Consider the following 13,629-nt stretch of genomic DNA (forward strand, 5'->3'; position numbering starts at 1 on the left):
CTGAAAGGCTGCAATGAAGTCACCCTGCAGCCTTCTTTCTCCAGGCTGAACAAGCCCAGCTCCCTCAGCCTGTCTTCATAGGGGAGGTGCTCCAGTCCCCTGATCATCTTCGTGGCTCTCTTCTGAATCCTCTCCAACAGCTCTGTCTTTCTTGTACTGGGGGCTCCAGACCTGGATACAGTACTCCAGATGGGGCCTCACAGGAGCAGAGTAGAGGGGGACAATCACCTCCCTGTCCCTGCTGGCCACCCCTCTTCTGATGGAGCCCAGGATACCATTTGCTTTCTAAGCTGCAAAAGCACACTGCTGGCTCATGTTACGTTTTTCATCTACCAAGACTCCCAGGTCCTTCTCTGCAGGGCTGCTCCCAAGGACCGCTCCTTCCAGTCTGTATGGATGCCTGGGATTCCTCCAGCCCAAGTGCAAAACCTTGCACTTTGCTGTGTTGAACCTCATCAGGTTCACCCAGGCCCACCTTTTTAGCCTGTCAAGGTTATTAGCACACATAAAGCAGGTAATCTTACTTTAAACCTTTGCAGACTGCAACTTCCATTTTTCTGACTTGTAGGCAGGCCACAACACTGAGGCTTTAAGAATTTGTACATTTGGGAACAAGTTTTACGAAAAGCTTCTTTTTCTGCCACCTCAGAAGATATATTTGCCAAACACTAACAGTACAGAAAAAGATGGTGTAAGAAGCTCTGTGTAAAACACTGTTACTAGACTGGTATATTCGGATATTTTTTGGTGCACTCTCCAGTCTGACCTGCCAAAGGCAGCACTGATGCTCCCCTGTGCAGAAACAGAGAAATTGCACCTAGTTCTTAAAGATACACAGTTTTCACGTACAGAAGAGAGAACTAAATAGTCTACTGAAGCACTTAGCTCCATCCACCAGAGGGCAGAGTCACCCTGACACCAAAGCAACGTACAGCCCACGTACAGCACTGCTTCTGTCTCAGCTGCTGCATTATGTCTGGCTGGCATGGAATTAACTTGACTTAGAGTACCCCTATGGTGCTGTGTTTTGGATTCATGAATAAAGATACTGTTGATAGCACTTACTATTGCTGAGCAGTGCTTGCACTTTATTTCACACTCTGCCTCTCCCTTACAAGTCAGATTGGAGAAGACAGTTGACTCCAGTTGGCCAGAGGGATATCCCATACCGTACAAAATCATACTTAGCAAAAACAGTGGGTGTAGCAAATGAAGGCAGTCTTCTGGTTTCCAAAGTAGCCATTGCTTACACACTGTCTAAGGATCATGGGAAATGGTGAGTGACTGCCTTGTATCAGTTCCTTCCCCCTCACCTTTCCTGCAGCTATTGAACTGCCTTCATCTTGGCCCACAACCATTTTCACTTCAGTTTTTCCTGTTCTTTCCCCTACACCAATGTGAAGGAAACAGCAAAGGAGTAGCTGTGTGGGTGCATGGCTGTGGACTGGGGTCAACCCACCACAGCAATTCTTTCCAATCTTAACACCCATCTTTTGAAGATGCATAAAAGGTAAAATTAGTGACAAAATTTGAACCAACTTTGATAATTGATATTATAGAGATAATATTCTATTCAATTCTACTAGCATGTATTGATTTAAAATAAATTTTCAGATTAAGAATAACATGGCTAAGTTGCCCTGGTTTGACTAGGATAAAGTCAATTTTCTTTATAGAGGCTAACATGGTGTCTTCTGGATTTAGGATGAGAATAATGTAAGTAACACATTGATGCTTTATCTGTTGCTGAACTGTCTTTGCACAGAGCCAAGGACTTTTCAGTTTCTCACGCTGCCCTGCCAGCAATGGGGCTGACGGTGCACAAGGAGCCAGGAGGGAATAGATCCAGGACAGCTGATCTGAAGAGATCAAAGGGATATTCTACACCACATAGCATCAAGCAGAAGTATAAAACTGGGGGGGAAAGGGTCAGGATGTAGCCAGCAGAACAGAAGTAAAACAGTAAGTATTCAGACAGGTGAACAAACACTCAGAATCCATCCATCCATTCCTCTTTCTGTTCCAGTGATGAACTCCTGAGATGTCTATACCATGCAAAATGTACTACTGAACTTTTCCTTTAAGAACTTCTTATACAACTAATTTCAGACTTCACATTCACACCCTCCATGTGTCCAGAAACAGACCTAGTGGAGAAAAAGCTATATTCCAACCTGTTCTAGAATTGCCTTAATTGCCAACATTTCATCTCTTAATATGTTACATTTGTCTGACACCTAGAGGAAGTATTTTTCTTGGCCACCTTGCTGCTTGGACTATCCTATATCTTCTCAACTCTTAAATTATAACTTCAATCCGAACTAAACAGACACTGTTTCACATCATCTTACTTGCTCTTTAATGCACTGCCATCTACAGGCTCTCTTTAGGAGACAGTGTCCTGATGAGCTGTTTATTTAGAACCTACCATGATGAGCCATAACTGCAGGAGCAGCACAGTAAAAGGAGTATTAAAGAAAAGCACACACACAAAAAAATCTTTAAATAAACACCCACAAGCAGCTACATTCCAGTTTGGCAAATAAGCTTATTTATGTATTGCTTCAGACATTTCTTTTTATCCTTAATTTTTTTTTTGAAGAATAGGTTAGGAAATAGGTCTCAGCAGTGGGAACTAAGAATAAGAGAGGACAAAAAGAAGAAATTATTTGGTCTCATCTTCTTCTTTCCTCCCAACATATAATTTCACTACCAAGCTGGCCCTAAAAGGTCTTTCTCTTCAGTAGTAAGAAACATAATTTTCCTGTAAGCACAGAAACAATATATTTACTCCTGCAAGACTTGTGCTCAGTTTCACTGAATCACCTATACACATTAACTGTTCTGTTACCTCTACATGAACCTTCCCAGAATCTTCTCATAAATTATTTGTTTCTTATGTCTTTAGGTACCAGATTTATCTACCAGCGTATTACCATTCCTTGTTTCAGGTTATTATTTGTAAGTTGCTTCCATAGTTACATATTGCAGATATATAACTGAATTATAACCTCATCAATTTATAGCAAGTTTCTGCTGTGGGCTGCCTGGTTACTTTCTAAACCATGTCACAGCTGCACTCAAGTACTCTGAGATAGATGCAATATCTCTTAGGCCTTATCTGAACCTGATACCACTCTAGCTGAGTTGTATAAAGACCAGAATTAAAATCCATCATGAAATCCTACCATAGACACAGTTATGACTGTAGCTAAATAGCATTGGGGAAAGGCTTTAGTTAGGTTGCCAGTGCTAGTGCTACTATCAGTCATTTATCTTTATCTTTCACAGACTTTTCCCTTCAAGAGGTTTTTTATTATTCGTTTTTATTTTTAACATCAGAATCTCTAAGCTACTACTTTACATTCAGCCAGTATGAACTGTGAACTGAGCAACTCAGAACTATTTGTTAAGGTTTCAGTAACACAAAGAAGGGAATAGGACTTTTCTGTCAAAGTAACAGCACCGACCTCTCAACAGTCTACTTGCTGCAACTATCATCAGTCCTCACTAGATCAGGAGCAGTGAATGGTTCAAGGCAAAGAAATATTTATTTTTTGTTGAAACATAACACAGCTCCCTCCTTACAGATGTACACAAAGTTTCAGCTTCTTTTCAACAGAGATAATTTTACCTAAAATCTCAGATCAAAGCTAATGTATTTGATCAGAAGTTGAGAAAGCATTTTATTACTGAGAGGAAGCACTCTTAGAAAATAGAGAATATTTCTCTTAGAAAATAGAGATGTTTTCAAATCTACTTCAACCATTTATTAAACTAAAGTGAATGCTTCAATAGAAGTAGTACCATGGACTTCAGTGCAGATAAAATGTATACTCATACGCAATTACCTACTTAGTTGTTGCAGTGCTGCTGAGAAACTCATCCTCAACATGAACACTGGATCTTTAAAGCATCTGAATAGTTTAATGGAAAAAGAAAAAGCCCAGTACTTGCACATTTACATGTAAGTGTCAAGGTGTGTTGAATCACTTACCTCCAAAAATGAAGCTCGAATCCTTCACACTTATCTTTGCATTTTAAGCAGGGGGCACCAAATCCTTGTTCATGGCCCAAGCCCATCTGTTTAAAGATCAAGAAGAAAACCATTGTCAGCAGAATTACACTGCATGAATGATCTCACTGCTTGCTTTATTACATACAACCCACAACTAAAACAGAACATTAAGCATTTGACTCAGCCAACATCAGGACAATGTTTCCAGTTACCCTGTCTTTGTATTTAGAGAAGTGACACTGTCTGCACAAGCTTGTTTGTAGGACTGACCTAGCAGCAGAAAGCCTTAACCAAGACCAAGTTGTTTTTTTTAGTTTGTTTTTGTGTATATAACATGCCTGCAGACTTCAAAGGGGCAAGCAGACTTTACAGCTCTGTCTGTAGCTGTGAAACCACAGTGTGAAGCTGTAAAACCTCAAGTCCAAGCTAAAAGGTATTTAATCCAACTGTCAGGACAAAGTCATCTACAGTGTATGACTTGACAAAATACAGAAGATAAAGAAATAAACAGACTCTACTTTGATATCAATAGCATGAGCATCAGATAGAAATGAAGAAAACATTTAAGTGATTAGAATAATATTTTTGAAACTACTCTGACAGTGATGGAAACCAGAACGTACCTTTTATAACTGTGTTTCAGCTGAACTAATACCAGCTTACTTTCCAAGGAGAAAGACAAACAGCAGTTAGTGAGAACGACGACCATAAATGATACACAGCGTTTCACTATGCAGTAATTAAAAGGACACACAATCAATTTATAACACAGAAGTAATTTGAGAGAATACAAAAACCAGAGCATTAACAGAGGCCAAATATTCGCACAGTATATCGATGTATTAGCACATTTAAGTGAGCAGCACCTGAAAGTTTGAGGTGAGAAACAGACATCAAGCAACATAACTTATGCATCTAAATAATATACTAAATTTCAGATGCCTCATTCCAGCTCTCTAAACCTTTGTGACCACTGTTAAATCAACTGTGGTCACAGCTGAGTGCACAGCCTGTTGCCCATACAGAGGGTAACTCATGCCCATACTCCCACCCATTGCTCCCAGGCACATGAGGAACACATCCAGCAGGCTGTGAGCATACTCTTTGAGAGGGAAAGTAATCACGATGGAGACAGCTCAATTTCAGTCCGACATAATTTACCACGAAAGAAAACAAAAAACAAAAGATAGAAGATGGTAAGTTCTAGTACTAATCTTAGTTCCGCCAACAGTAATACAATGCAAGCATTAATTAAATGTGGTGATGCAAGCTTTTTCATAATGAAATTGTAGTTTAATCTGCAAGGATATAAGCAGTTCATCTTTCCACTTGCTTCTGTCTAAAAGTGAAGGAACATATTACTTGCAAGCCATTTACTCAAGACAGCACATGAAAAAATGCCACAGCTGCTATTTCAATCATTTTATATTTGAAGGATCACTGCCTTTGGAGCAATAAGACTACCATGAGAAAACTACAAGCCTTCCTGCAAATAATTATTTGGGAAGAAGTTGCATTTTAGCAGCTATCCAGCTACTGCTTGCAAGTGCAAAGACGAATAGAGAGATGTGAAATTATTTATTTCTTTCATGTGAAAGGAAAGAATACAAGCCAGTGATGATCATGCTTATATCTATAAGCCTAATGGCTCAAGACGTTCACACAGTAGATGAGCTAACCTGAAGCCAGATCAGTAAACCCCTAAAATAAACATAGGTTGAGAAAAGTGCCCACAGGAACCTAGTGAGGTTCAAGAGATCCAAGTGCAAGGTGCTGTACTTGGGTTGGAAACAAGAAAAAAAGAAGAGAAGGCTATGGGGAAACTCATTGCAGCCTTCCAGTGTTTGAAAAGGGGCTTATAAACAGTAGGGAGACTGACTGTTCACACAGTCTGACAGGGATAAGACAAGGGGGAACAGTTTCAAACTAAGAGAGGAAAGAATTAGGTTAAATGTTAGGCAGAAATTATTTACTCAGGGGGTGGTGAGGCCCTGGCACAGCTGCTCAGAGATGTTGTGGATGCACCATCTCTGGAGGCACTCAAGGCCAGGTTGGATGGAGCCCTGAGCAGCCCTGATTTAGTGGCTGACAACTCTGCCCATGGCAGAGAAGTTGGAACTAGATGATCTTTAAAGTCCTTTCTAATCCAAGCCATTCTATGGGTTTACGATTACTTTAAAGATGAAATAGTTATTTTTCCTAACTATATATATTTTTTGGTCTATATTGGATATGTATAGAACAAAATGTTGGCTTTGACATTCTCTAAGAAAGAAACTAAAGCAACAATTGTTGCTGTTTTATTTTCAGGATTAGTTTTTTTTTTTTCTTTTTTAAAAACATCCTTGAGGAGTGCTTAATTTGAAGTGTGCTTGCAATTGCCTCTCAAGAACACAAAGAAAATAATTCATTCTCTTCAGCTGCTACTCCAAACCAGCAGTACTTTCTTATGCTTTTTTTAATTTTATTTTTAAAGGGAGAGGGCAGAACACTACTTTATTGCAGTGTTATAAGGCACAGAAACCTAGGATCACTAGTGTATGAAGAGTTACTGTGCAGTATACCTAGAACTGGCCTTAACATTTCAAGAACTCCCAAAACACAACCAAATACAAACAAGAGAAAGAATGGCTCTCACAAGCAAATACACTATTCCCAAACCTCCTAACATTTAAGGGTCTTTCAGGCTAAAAACAAGTAGAGATAATTTGTTGAGCACCACAAGATTCTCCTCAAGTGCTCCACTCAAAATACACTCCCTATCCCAACTGACTTGACAGTAACCAGACATCCTACTTGCACTGTCATCATTCTCAACACTGATTTCTTCAGTGACGTAGGATTTTACATTCCCTCCCCAGTAAAATAAAGCACATCAAGGATAAGTTTATGCAACTTGAGGCAAATAAACTGAATTAGTAAATAAGACACATTCGTTCTGATACACATTCTTCAGTTGGCTGAAAAGTAAGAGAGAAGGATGGTCTTGTTCATGTGGCCTGGTCATCTTATAGATGTCTAGCTTGAAAATAATAGGCACACTCAGAACTGAATCAGATGTTATGCCATATTCACTCTCAGCCTCTGCCTTTGTTCTGAGTGAGAAACTAGGTAAACACGTGCCAAAAATATTAAGGATATAAAACAGCATTTGCAGACACAGCGTTTTGAGTCTGGCTGCACCTAACAGTGAATGTTAAATACAGTGCCATAACAGGATCTGTTTCAGTGGTAAGGAAGCATCAGTCCCAGAAGCGAGCGTTGTTTTCCAGTTGCTGATTCTGCTGTAACTCAGGAAAGCACCTAAAACGCAGCGTGCTTCATCTCTGTTGCTTGCCTATGTTTATTCCCCAGGCCTTCCTACAGACATAACTGGTGCTGAGATAGAAGACCCAGCAATGCAGTGAGCTGAGCACACACTAGAAGGGGAATGTGCATCCAAGTACAGGATAAAAATCAATTTTCCCCATAAATGGAATCATGAGAGAAGTGGCCCAGATAGGTCAACTGAAATTCTGCCAGAAAGAGATTTCTGTGTGCCTACTGCCATTAATTTTCATTTTACAGCAAAAGCTATCTAAAACCATCTGGTATGACTAACACAGCCAATATGGATTTAAATAGCCCGAGTATGGAAAATGATATAAATATGACTGAGATCATGATTAAATAGTTCTCAAGGGTAAAGAATTTTAAATGGTTGCAGCAGAGTGAGAATTACTAGAGTTTGCCCTCCTTCAGACCATGCTGGAATCTAGTATGAAAAGTTGGCTAACTTTAGAAGAGCCACTTGTAGAAGCTTATTGTTGTCTTAAAAATTTAAATGGTCCAATTTGAATATCTGATAGCTTGCCTGGATGAGTAAAAGAAATATTGCAGTTACTATAAATTAGTATAAGTCTGGATTAGAACAAGTGTTTATGATCAACTTCATAATTATGATCAAATTGAAAATGACCAAGAATTAAAGTCCAAGAGATCCTCTTTCCTAATCCTATTAAGTTAAACCCTCTAGGAAATGCTTAAGTCTGGCTTCTTTTTAAAATGATACTTAAATACAAATTATGAAATTATACGTAATAGATTTCAAAGAGTGTAGGCCAACAATATCTCCTGATATGGGATGCTACAGAATAATCATAGACAGAAGCGGATCACGAAGTGGTAGTTGGCCAGTTTAAGCCTATGGACTGATAGAAATCAAAATACATTTCACCAGCTATGGTTTCTCCTATGTGGAGAAATACTGATAAGCTGTATAATAAATTTGTTCCTATTTTGAATGAACTGTGCTACAGTGCTGGCAAAAAAAATAATAGTGATGAATGGAGAATTATCTTCTGGTAGTTAGAACAATGTAATGCTACAAAACCTCAAGATTACTGTTGATAATCACAGGGAAAAAAAGAGCCCTAAGAAATCTTGAGTGAATTAAAATGAAATCTCACAGCAGTAATTTTCAAAGCTTGCTTTTAATGATGATAGATGATTTAAAGTTGAAAGGGCTCTCTGGAGGTTGTCCAGCTACCCAGAAAGAACAGGTGCAGCTAAATCAGATTTGGCAGAAACCTTGTCCATTTTGCACATTCAACAACCTACTACAGTGCTGGACCACAGACCGGAGTTAATCTGTCTGATCAGAATTTCACACTGTGCATCTTCTGTCTACTGTCTCGTATTATAACTGCATGATGCCTAGAGTCCAATTTTCCTCTATTTCCTCCCACTAATTAGCTAGGTACAAAAGGTACCAAGAAACTGGAAGCCTTCATTTTTGTAATTACTATTTAACAGTCAACATACCCATGACAAATACAGCCCTCAAAAAAACACTAGTTGCACAGAAATTCTTGCCTACTAAAAGAGGAACCACTGAGATGCAATGATAAGAAGAGAGGAAGCTCTTAAAAAAAAAAAGAAAAAAAAAAAAGGAGAAGCTCAACTTGATGTTTCTCCCACAGACTTTCTTGTACATCCTGTGAGTCTCACCAAAAGAGCAAGCTAAGGGCTTGCTTCCTCACCCTTCCTCTCCCCATGAAGGGACTCCTGCATTACCTGGCAGGTGATCCAATTCATCTTTCAGCTTGCCAGGTATAGTGTAGCACAATACCCATACCTACATCTGCTGAATAGAATTCCACTGCTGGGGACCTATCTGAATTTGAAAGGCTGTGGCTATACAGTGAGAAAGCTATCAGTATTGCACAGGGTTAAGGAATTTTCACTGTTCTTTTGCAGATCTTTCTCCCGTGTCTCTCAACATTCCAAGAACAGAAACAACTTCTGCTAAAGCCATTCTTGAGTTTACTGTAACATACCAGGGCTCCTCTGGTCTGAAGATTACTGGGCTATTAACTCATTTGGATATTAGTGGGGAACAAAACAAAACACACAACAGAAAAAAAAAAAAGTACAGCATAACAGATGATGTCTTTAACAGATTCTAATGTAGTTTAGAAACTTCCAGAAAATGTCAAGGTCAAGCATGGGGGTGGAAAGGAAAGAGAACAAAACTGATTTAAGAAGAAATTGTATGTGCTGTGCGTGCTTTATTGCTGAGACCTAATCTTGTGTTACTGAATTCTATATGTGCAGGTGACTTCTCTGGTTGGGAAACAAACTGGAATTTGAAATAGATTAAAGCATTTAATGTAATTAATTAATTACATTAAATGCTTTAATTACATAATTAGTAATTAAATTAAAAAATTTAATGTAATGTAATGTAAGTTTTTAAAGTTTATTTCTTATAATTCCAGAATGGAGCAGGAAGAAACACAAATACATTTATATCCAAGCTCCCTCATAAGGCTTCTATGAACACTGTATGAGAACAGAGAAAGATCTCTAGTGAAGAGAAATACTGCATAGACCATCCTATACTTGTTATTTAACGTACCTGATTTTAATTGATGGCAAAATCTGTTGCAGCTTTTCTTTAAGCATGCATTTAGATCTATGGAAAAGCTGACGAGGATTATGAAGCAAAAGCTCTTGTAAGGAAGAATATTTGCACAGGAAGAGGGATGCCAAAAAGTGCCTGCATCCAAGAAACATATTTGAAAGATAATCTGAGCAGGACAAACATAAGGATAAATCAAGGAACTACAGCAGATTATGACAGCACACAAGTACTAGGAATTTATTTTATTGTGATGCCTTCACTAAATATCAAACAGCTCAGAATATAAATATTTAAAGCACTACTACAGTCTACTGTCAGAAAACTAACAGGTATTAAAGACCTCAGCACAAGTGGAGTTTTTTTCCCCACAAAGTCCTGTATGATGCTAACAAAGTTTCAGTGGGGTTCATACACACTGTAACACTGTCTCTAAAAACCCTACACTACAGTAGGGTTTATAGTAGAGTACCATCCACAGGGTTTACACTACAGTATCATCCATCACCCAGTGCTGCCAAGGCAAACTAAGAGTTACTGTCCTTTCTCTGTTGCTCTTCCTGGAAGGCCTGGGCTTACATGTATAGGTCACCAGGAAAAGCTAATCCAACACAAGAACTCAAGTAAGCACTGCCTCTTACTTCCAGTTTTATAGTTGAATGGCTTACGACAACATGTATAACAAGAAATGTTGAGCCTTTTCAAGCTGCCCACAAAGAACTTATGGTAGGCAGACAGTTTTGCTGTTATCATGCACATGGACAGGTGCAACAAAATACCAGGATTACTTTACAGACATTCCATGGTAGAAGAGTCCCTGTGACCAAGCAAGAGCCTTTCATTTGATAACACACACAACCTGCAGGTCACGGGCCAGCCAACTTTCCTAAAGATTAATCAAAGTTATTTCAAGTCTATCAAGTCCAGCTCCTCCCAACAACCTGCTTTAAAACGGACATACTTAAGATAGATCTGCCATTTTGCTTAGGATAATCAAAGATTATCGATAATATGATACATGTGTGTTTTGCCTTTAAAACTGTGCTTTTGCTCTGCATCTTCTAATATGCTTTTTAGACCTGCAAGTCTACATACTTATTAGAAGCTTTAGTCTTGCAAGAAAATGGGTTTTATTGTTTTTCCTCCTCTCTTTTACCTCCCTGGGCCCAAGCCAGGGCATTCACAAGCAGCAGCAAGATGCCTCAGACCAAAAGCAAGGCACAAAGAGGGAGGAAGACAATAACAGACCAGATGCACACAGAGCAGTGCCTGAAGCACAGTTACATTTAACACGATGTTGGATGGGTGCAACAGATACCATCTTATTCTTTTAACCACATCTAAGACCCAAAATAACAAGCAAATAAGCTTTCTGTGTTCACAGCCCTGCTCTCCAGAACCTAGAAGAGCCTCACTAACTCTTCATGGCAGCAGCAGATGTACACACACAATATAATATATACATGGTTATGGATGTGATTTGTGTATCTATTCCAAATATATCTTGCTGTATCTGTTAGAATTCATAATGTGTATTTTACATCTACCTCACACCACTTGGAAGCTTTGCATTTGCTAGGATGAAATCACCGATTTGCCGAACTTATTCACTCATGTGAAAGGAATGCAATGCATTTTTAGCTACTTCTACCAAGAAAGTTTCACTCCTGATGGTGACTCACTAGTTGCCATTGTTATCATTTTACCTAGAGGAAAGAAAATGCTTCTTTTTTCCAGGAACACATACAGAAAAAGCTCTTCGTGCCTTTAATGGCATAAGATTGTAACAAAAAACAAGTCATTGATTAATACTCTGTTCACAGTTATGCCAGCTGAAGAAAGTTTTACCTAATCTCAGAAGTTATGCACTTCTACACTACTTCCTTGGCTTACTACCCAGGCATGTCATTATATTTTATGGTCAAATACCCAGGGAATACTTTCACCACAGAAGAAAAAAAAGTTTAATTTAGCGTTGCTTTCTTTGCAAACCTGATAGCCACAAATGACAAGAAAAGGAATAAATGTGAAAGGCATTCCAGGCAACAAATCATATCTATATAATATTCTCACTCCTCTCCCCAAGAAGTTTGAAGGTAAAGAAAAACCTAAAACAAACAAACAAAAAAACCCAGAACAAGCATAAAATGCACAAAAAAACCCACCAAGAACACAACAGAATGCACTTCATTTATTTGTTAAAGAAACTTAACTAGTTCTTCTCACATCTTCATGTGGTTTTGTACTTCTTGCAGCCAAATCAATCTTACTGTGTGTGAATCTTGAATCTCCTTGTTTTACCATACGTAAGGAAAACAAACAAACAAAAAGAACCCCACCTCTCCTATCATGGGTTTCCACAGCAGTAACACCAAAACAAACAGTAAAGAGTGATGTAAGCAGGAAGCATAGCCCAACAAACATGACTAAATCATGCTAAAAGATGAGAAAGTTGACTTTGCTCCTAAGTGAATAGTGAATAAAGTATTCTTATCAGAGGGCAGTACAGTTGTTAACTTAATGATGTCTACAGATCTGTTTTCTTCCCATTGTAACAGAACAAACCAAGCCTCATGCACAATGAAAATCATGCAGACACTCCACACTTGAGGCCTTTTCCCCCAAACTCCTTTGCCCTCTTCCCAGCACAAGGTTCCTTTTACAAAGCAAGTATTATTCTGTGAAAGCTTATACAGAACAGACTCAGTGCTAGCCACTTATTCTCCCTAACAGAACACAAGACCATGCTGCCAGCAGGACTGTACAAAACATGTCTGCTGCCTAGTGATTCATTTTAAGAAGATCACTGAGGTGAAAGACAGGAATGAAATCCAGACTGTTTGTTCTAACAGTCTCTAATAAGGCATTAAATATCCATTTTTCCTATTCTCCCCAAAGTAAAATTCAAGAACACAAGGCATATTGTATTTGGAAGAATTTAGTGATCTGTTTGTTCCACAAGTACTTTTCAAGCTAGAGTTACATTTCTTAGGATTCAACTCTGTTGTGCAAGCACTATATATGAAAAAGCTGTTTTCACAATCCTCAAATGCAACAGTAGATCTACCTCCTTCTAAGAAGGACGGGAAAAAAGTACAGTTAGCCTTTATAGAGGAAAGGAAGTGAGAGTATAACAGTAAGGAATTGGGCTTATTGTTGGCATTGTTAAAAAACAAAGAGTTTGAGCTCAAACAATTGTGTCCCTAGATTCATCACAGCAAAACACGTAAGAAACGTATGGTACATAGGGTTGCTGTTTTGCTCTCACTAAACAGCAGAAATATGATCTACTAGCTGCTATGAATCTGAAACAACGGGTCTGAAAATGCGGTGGATGAGGCAGCAGTTCTTCCTGCAGAAGAACAGGTAGATTGCTTCAATCATAATGGCCTTCTGCTAGAGGGGAAGCAACTCCTGTCAGATGAACTATATAGGATTATTAAGTTTTGAAGAAAAAAAAAAATCTGATGTGAACACTGAAAACAGACTTTCCTGAGACTTTTGCAAGCATGTTTTTTGGTACAAAATCTGATTTGCAGGTATAAACACGCTATTCATATATCTACCTGTGTTTTTCTCCAGTACGTCAGCCCCTTGAAAGCTACTTGCAGTTGTCCAAAGAGCCAGCATCTATGTTCACAAGTGTATAATGGACTCTGGAACTCCTGACACTTTGAGAAATCTTAGGAATGCCACACTGGAAACTTTT

General features: G+C 38.7%; 1 protein-coding gene across 2 annotated transcripts in view; it reads right to left on the reverse strand.

The window, feature by feature from the left end:
- TES (testin LIM domain protein) overlaps positions 1-13,629 on the reverse strand; it is a 26,167-nt gene that overhangs the window by 10,093 nt on the left and 2,445 nt on the right. Inside the window, exons 1-2 of one of the 2 annotated variants that reach the window (XM_031553241.1) lie at positions 4,642-4,664; positions 3,998-4,083 (exon numbers count right to left, since the gene is read on the reverse strand). In XM_031553241.1, coding sequence (XP_031409101.1) covers positions 3,998-4,083 — 86 coding nt within the window. In that variant the 5' untranslated portion in view covers positions 4,642-4,664. Of the gene's footprint in view, positions 1-3,997; positions 4,084-4,641; positions 4,665-13,629 lie in introns of those variants that run through there. The other variant, XM_003201978.4, reaches the window with a different exon arrangement.

Source organism: Meleagris gallopavo, chromosome 1 (genome assembly GCF_000146605.3).
Source record: "Meleagris gallopavo isolate NT-WF06-2002-E0010 breed Aviagen turkey brand Nicholas breeding stock chromosome 1, Turkey_5.1, whole genome shotgun sequence".
Lineage (NCBI taxonomy): Eukaryota > Metazoa > Chordata > Aves > Galliformes > Phasianidae > Meleagris > Meleagris gallopavo.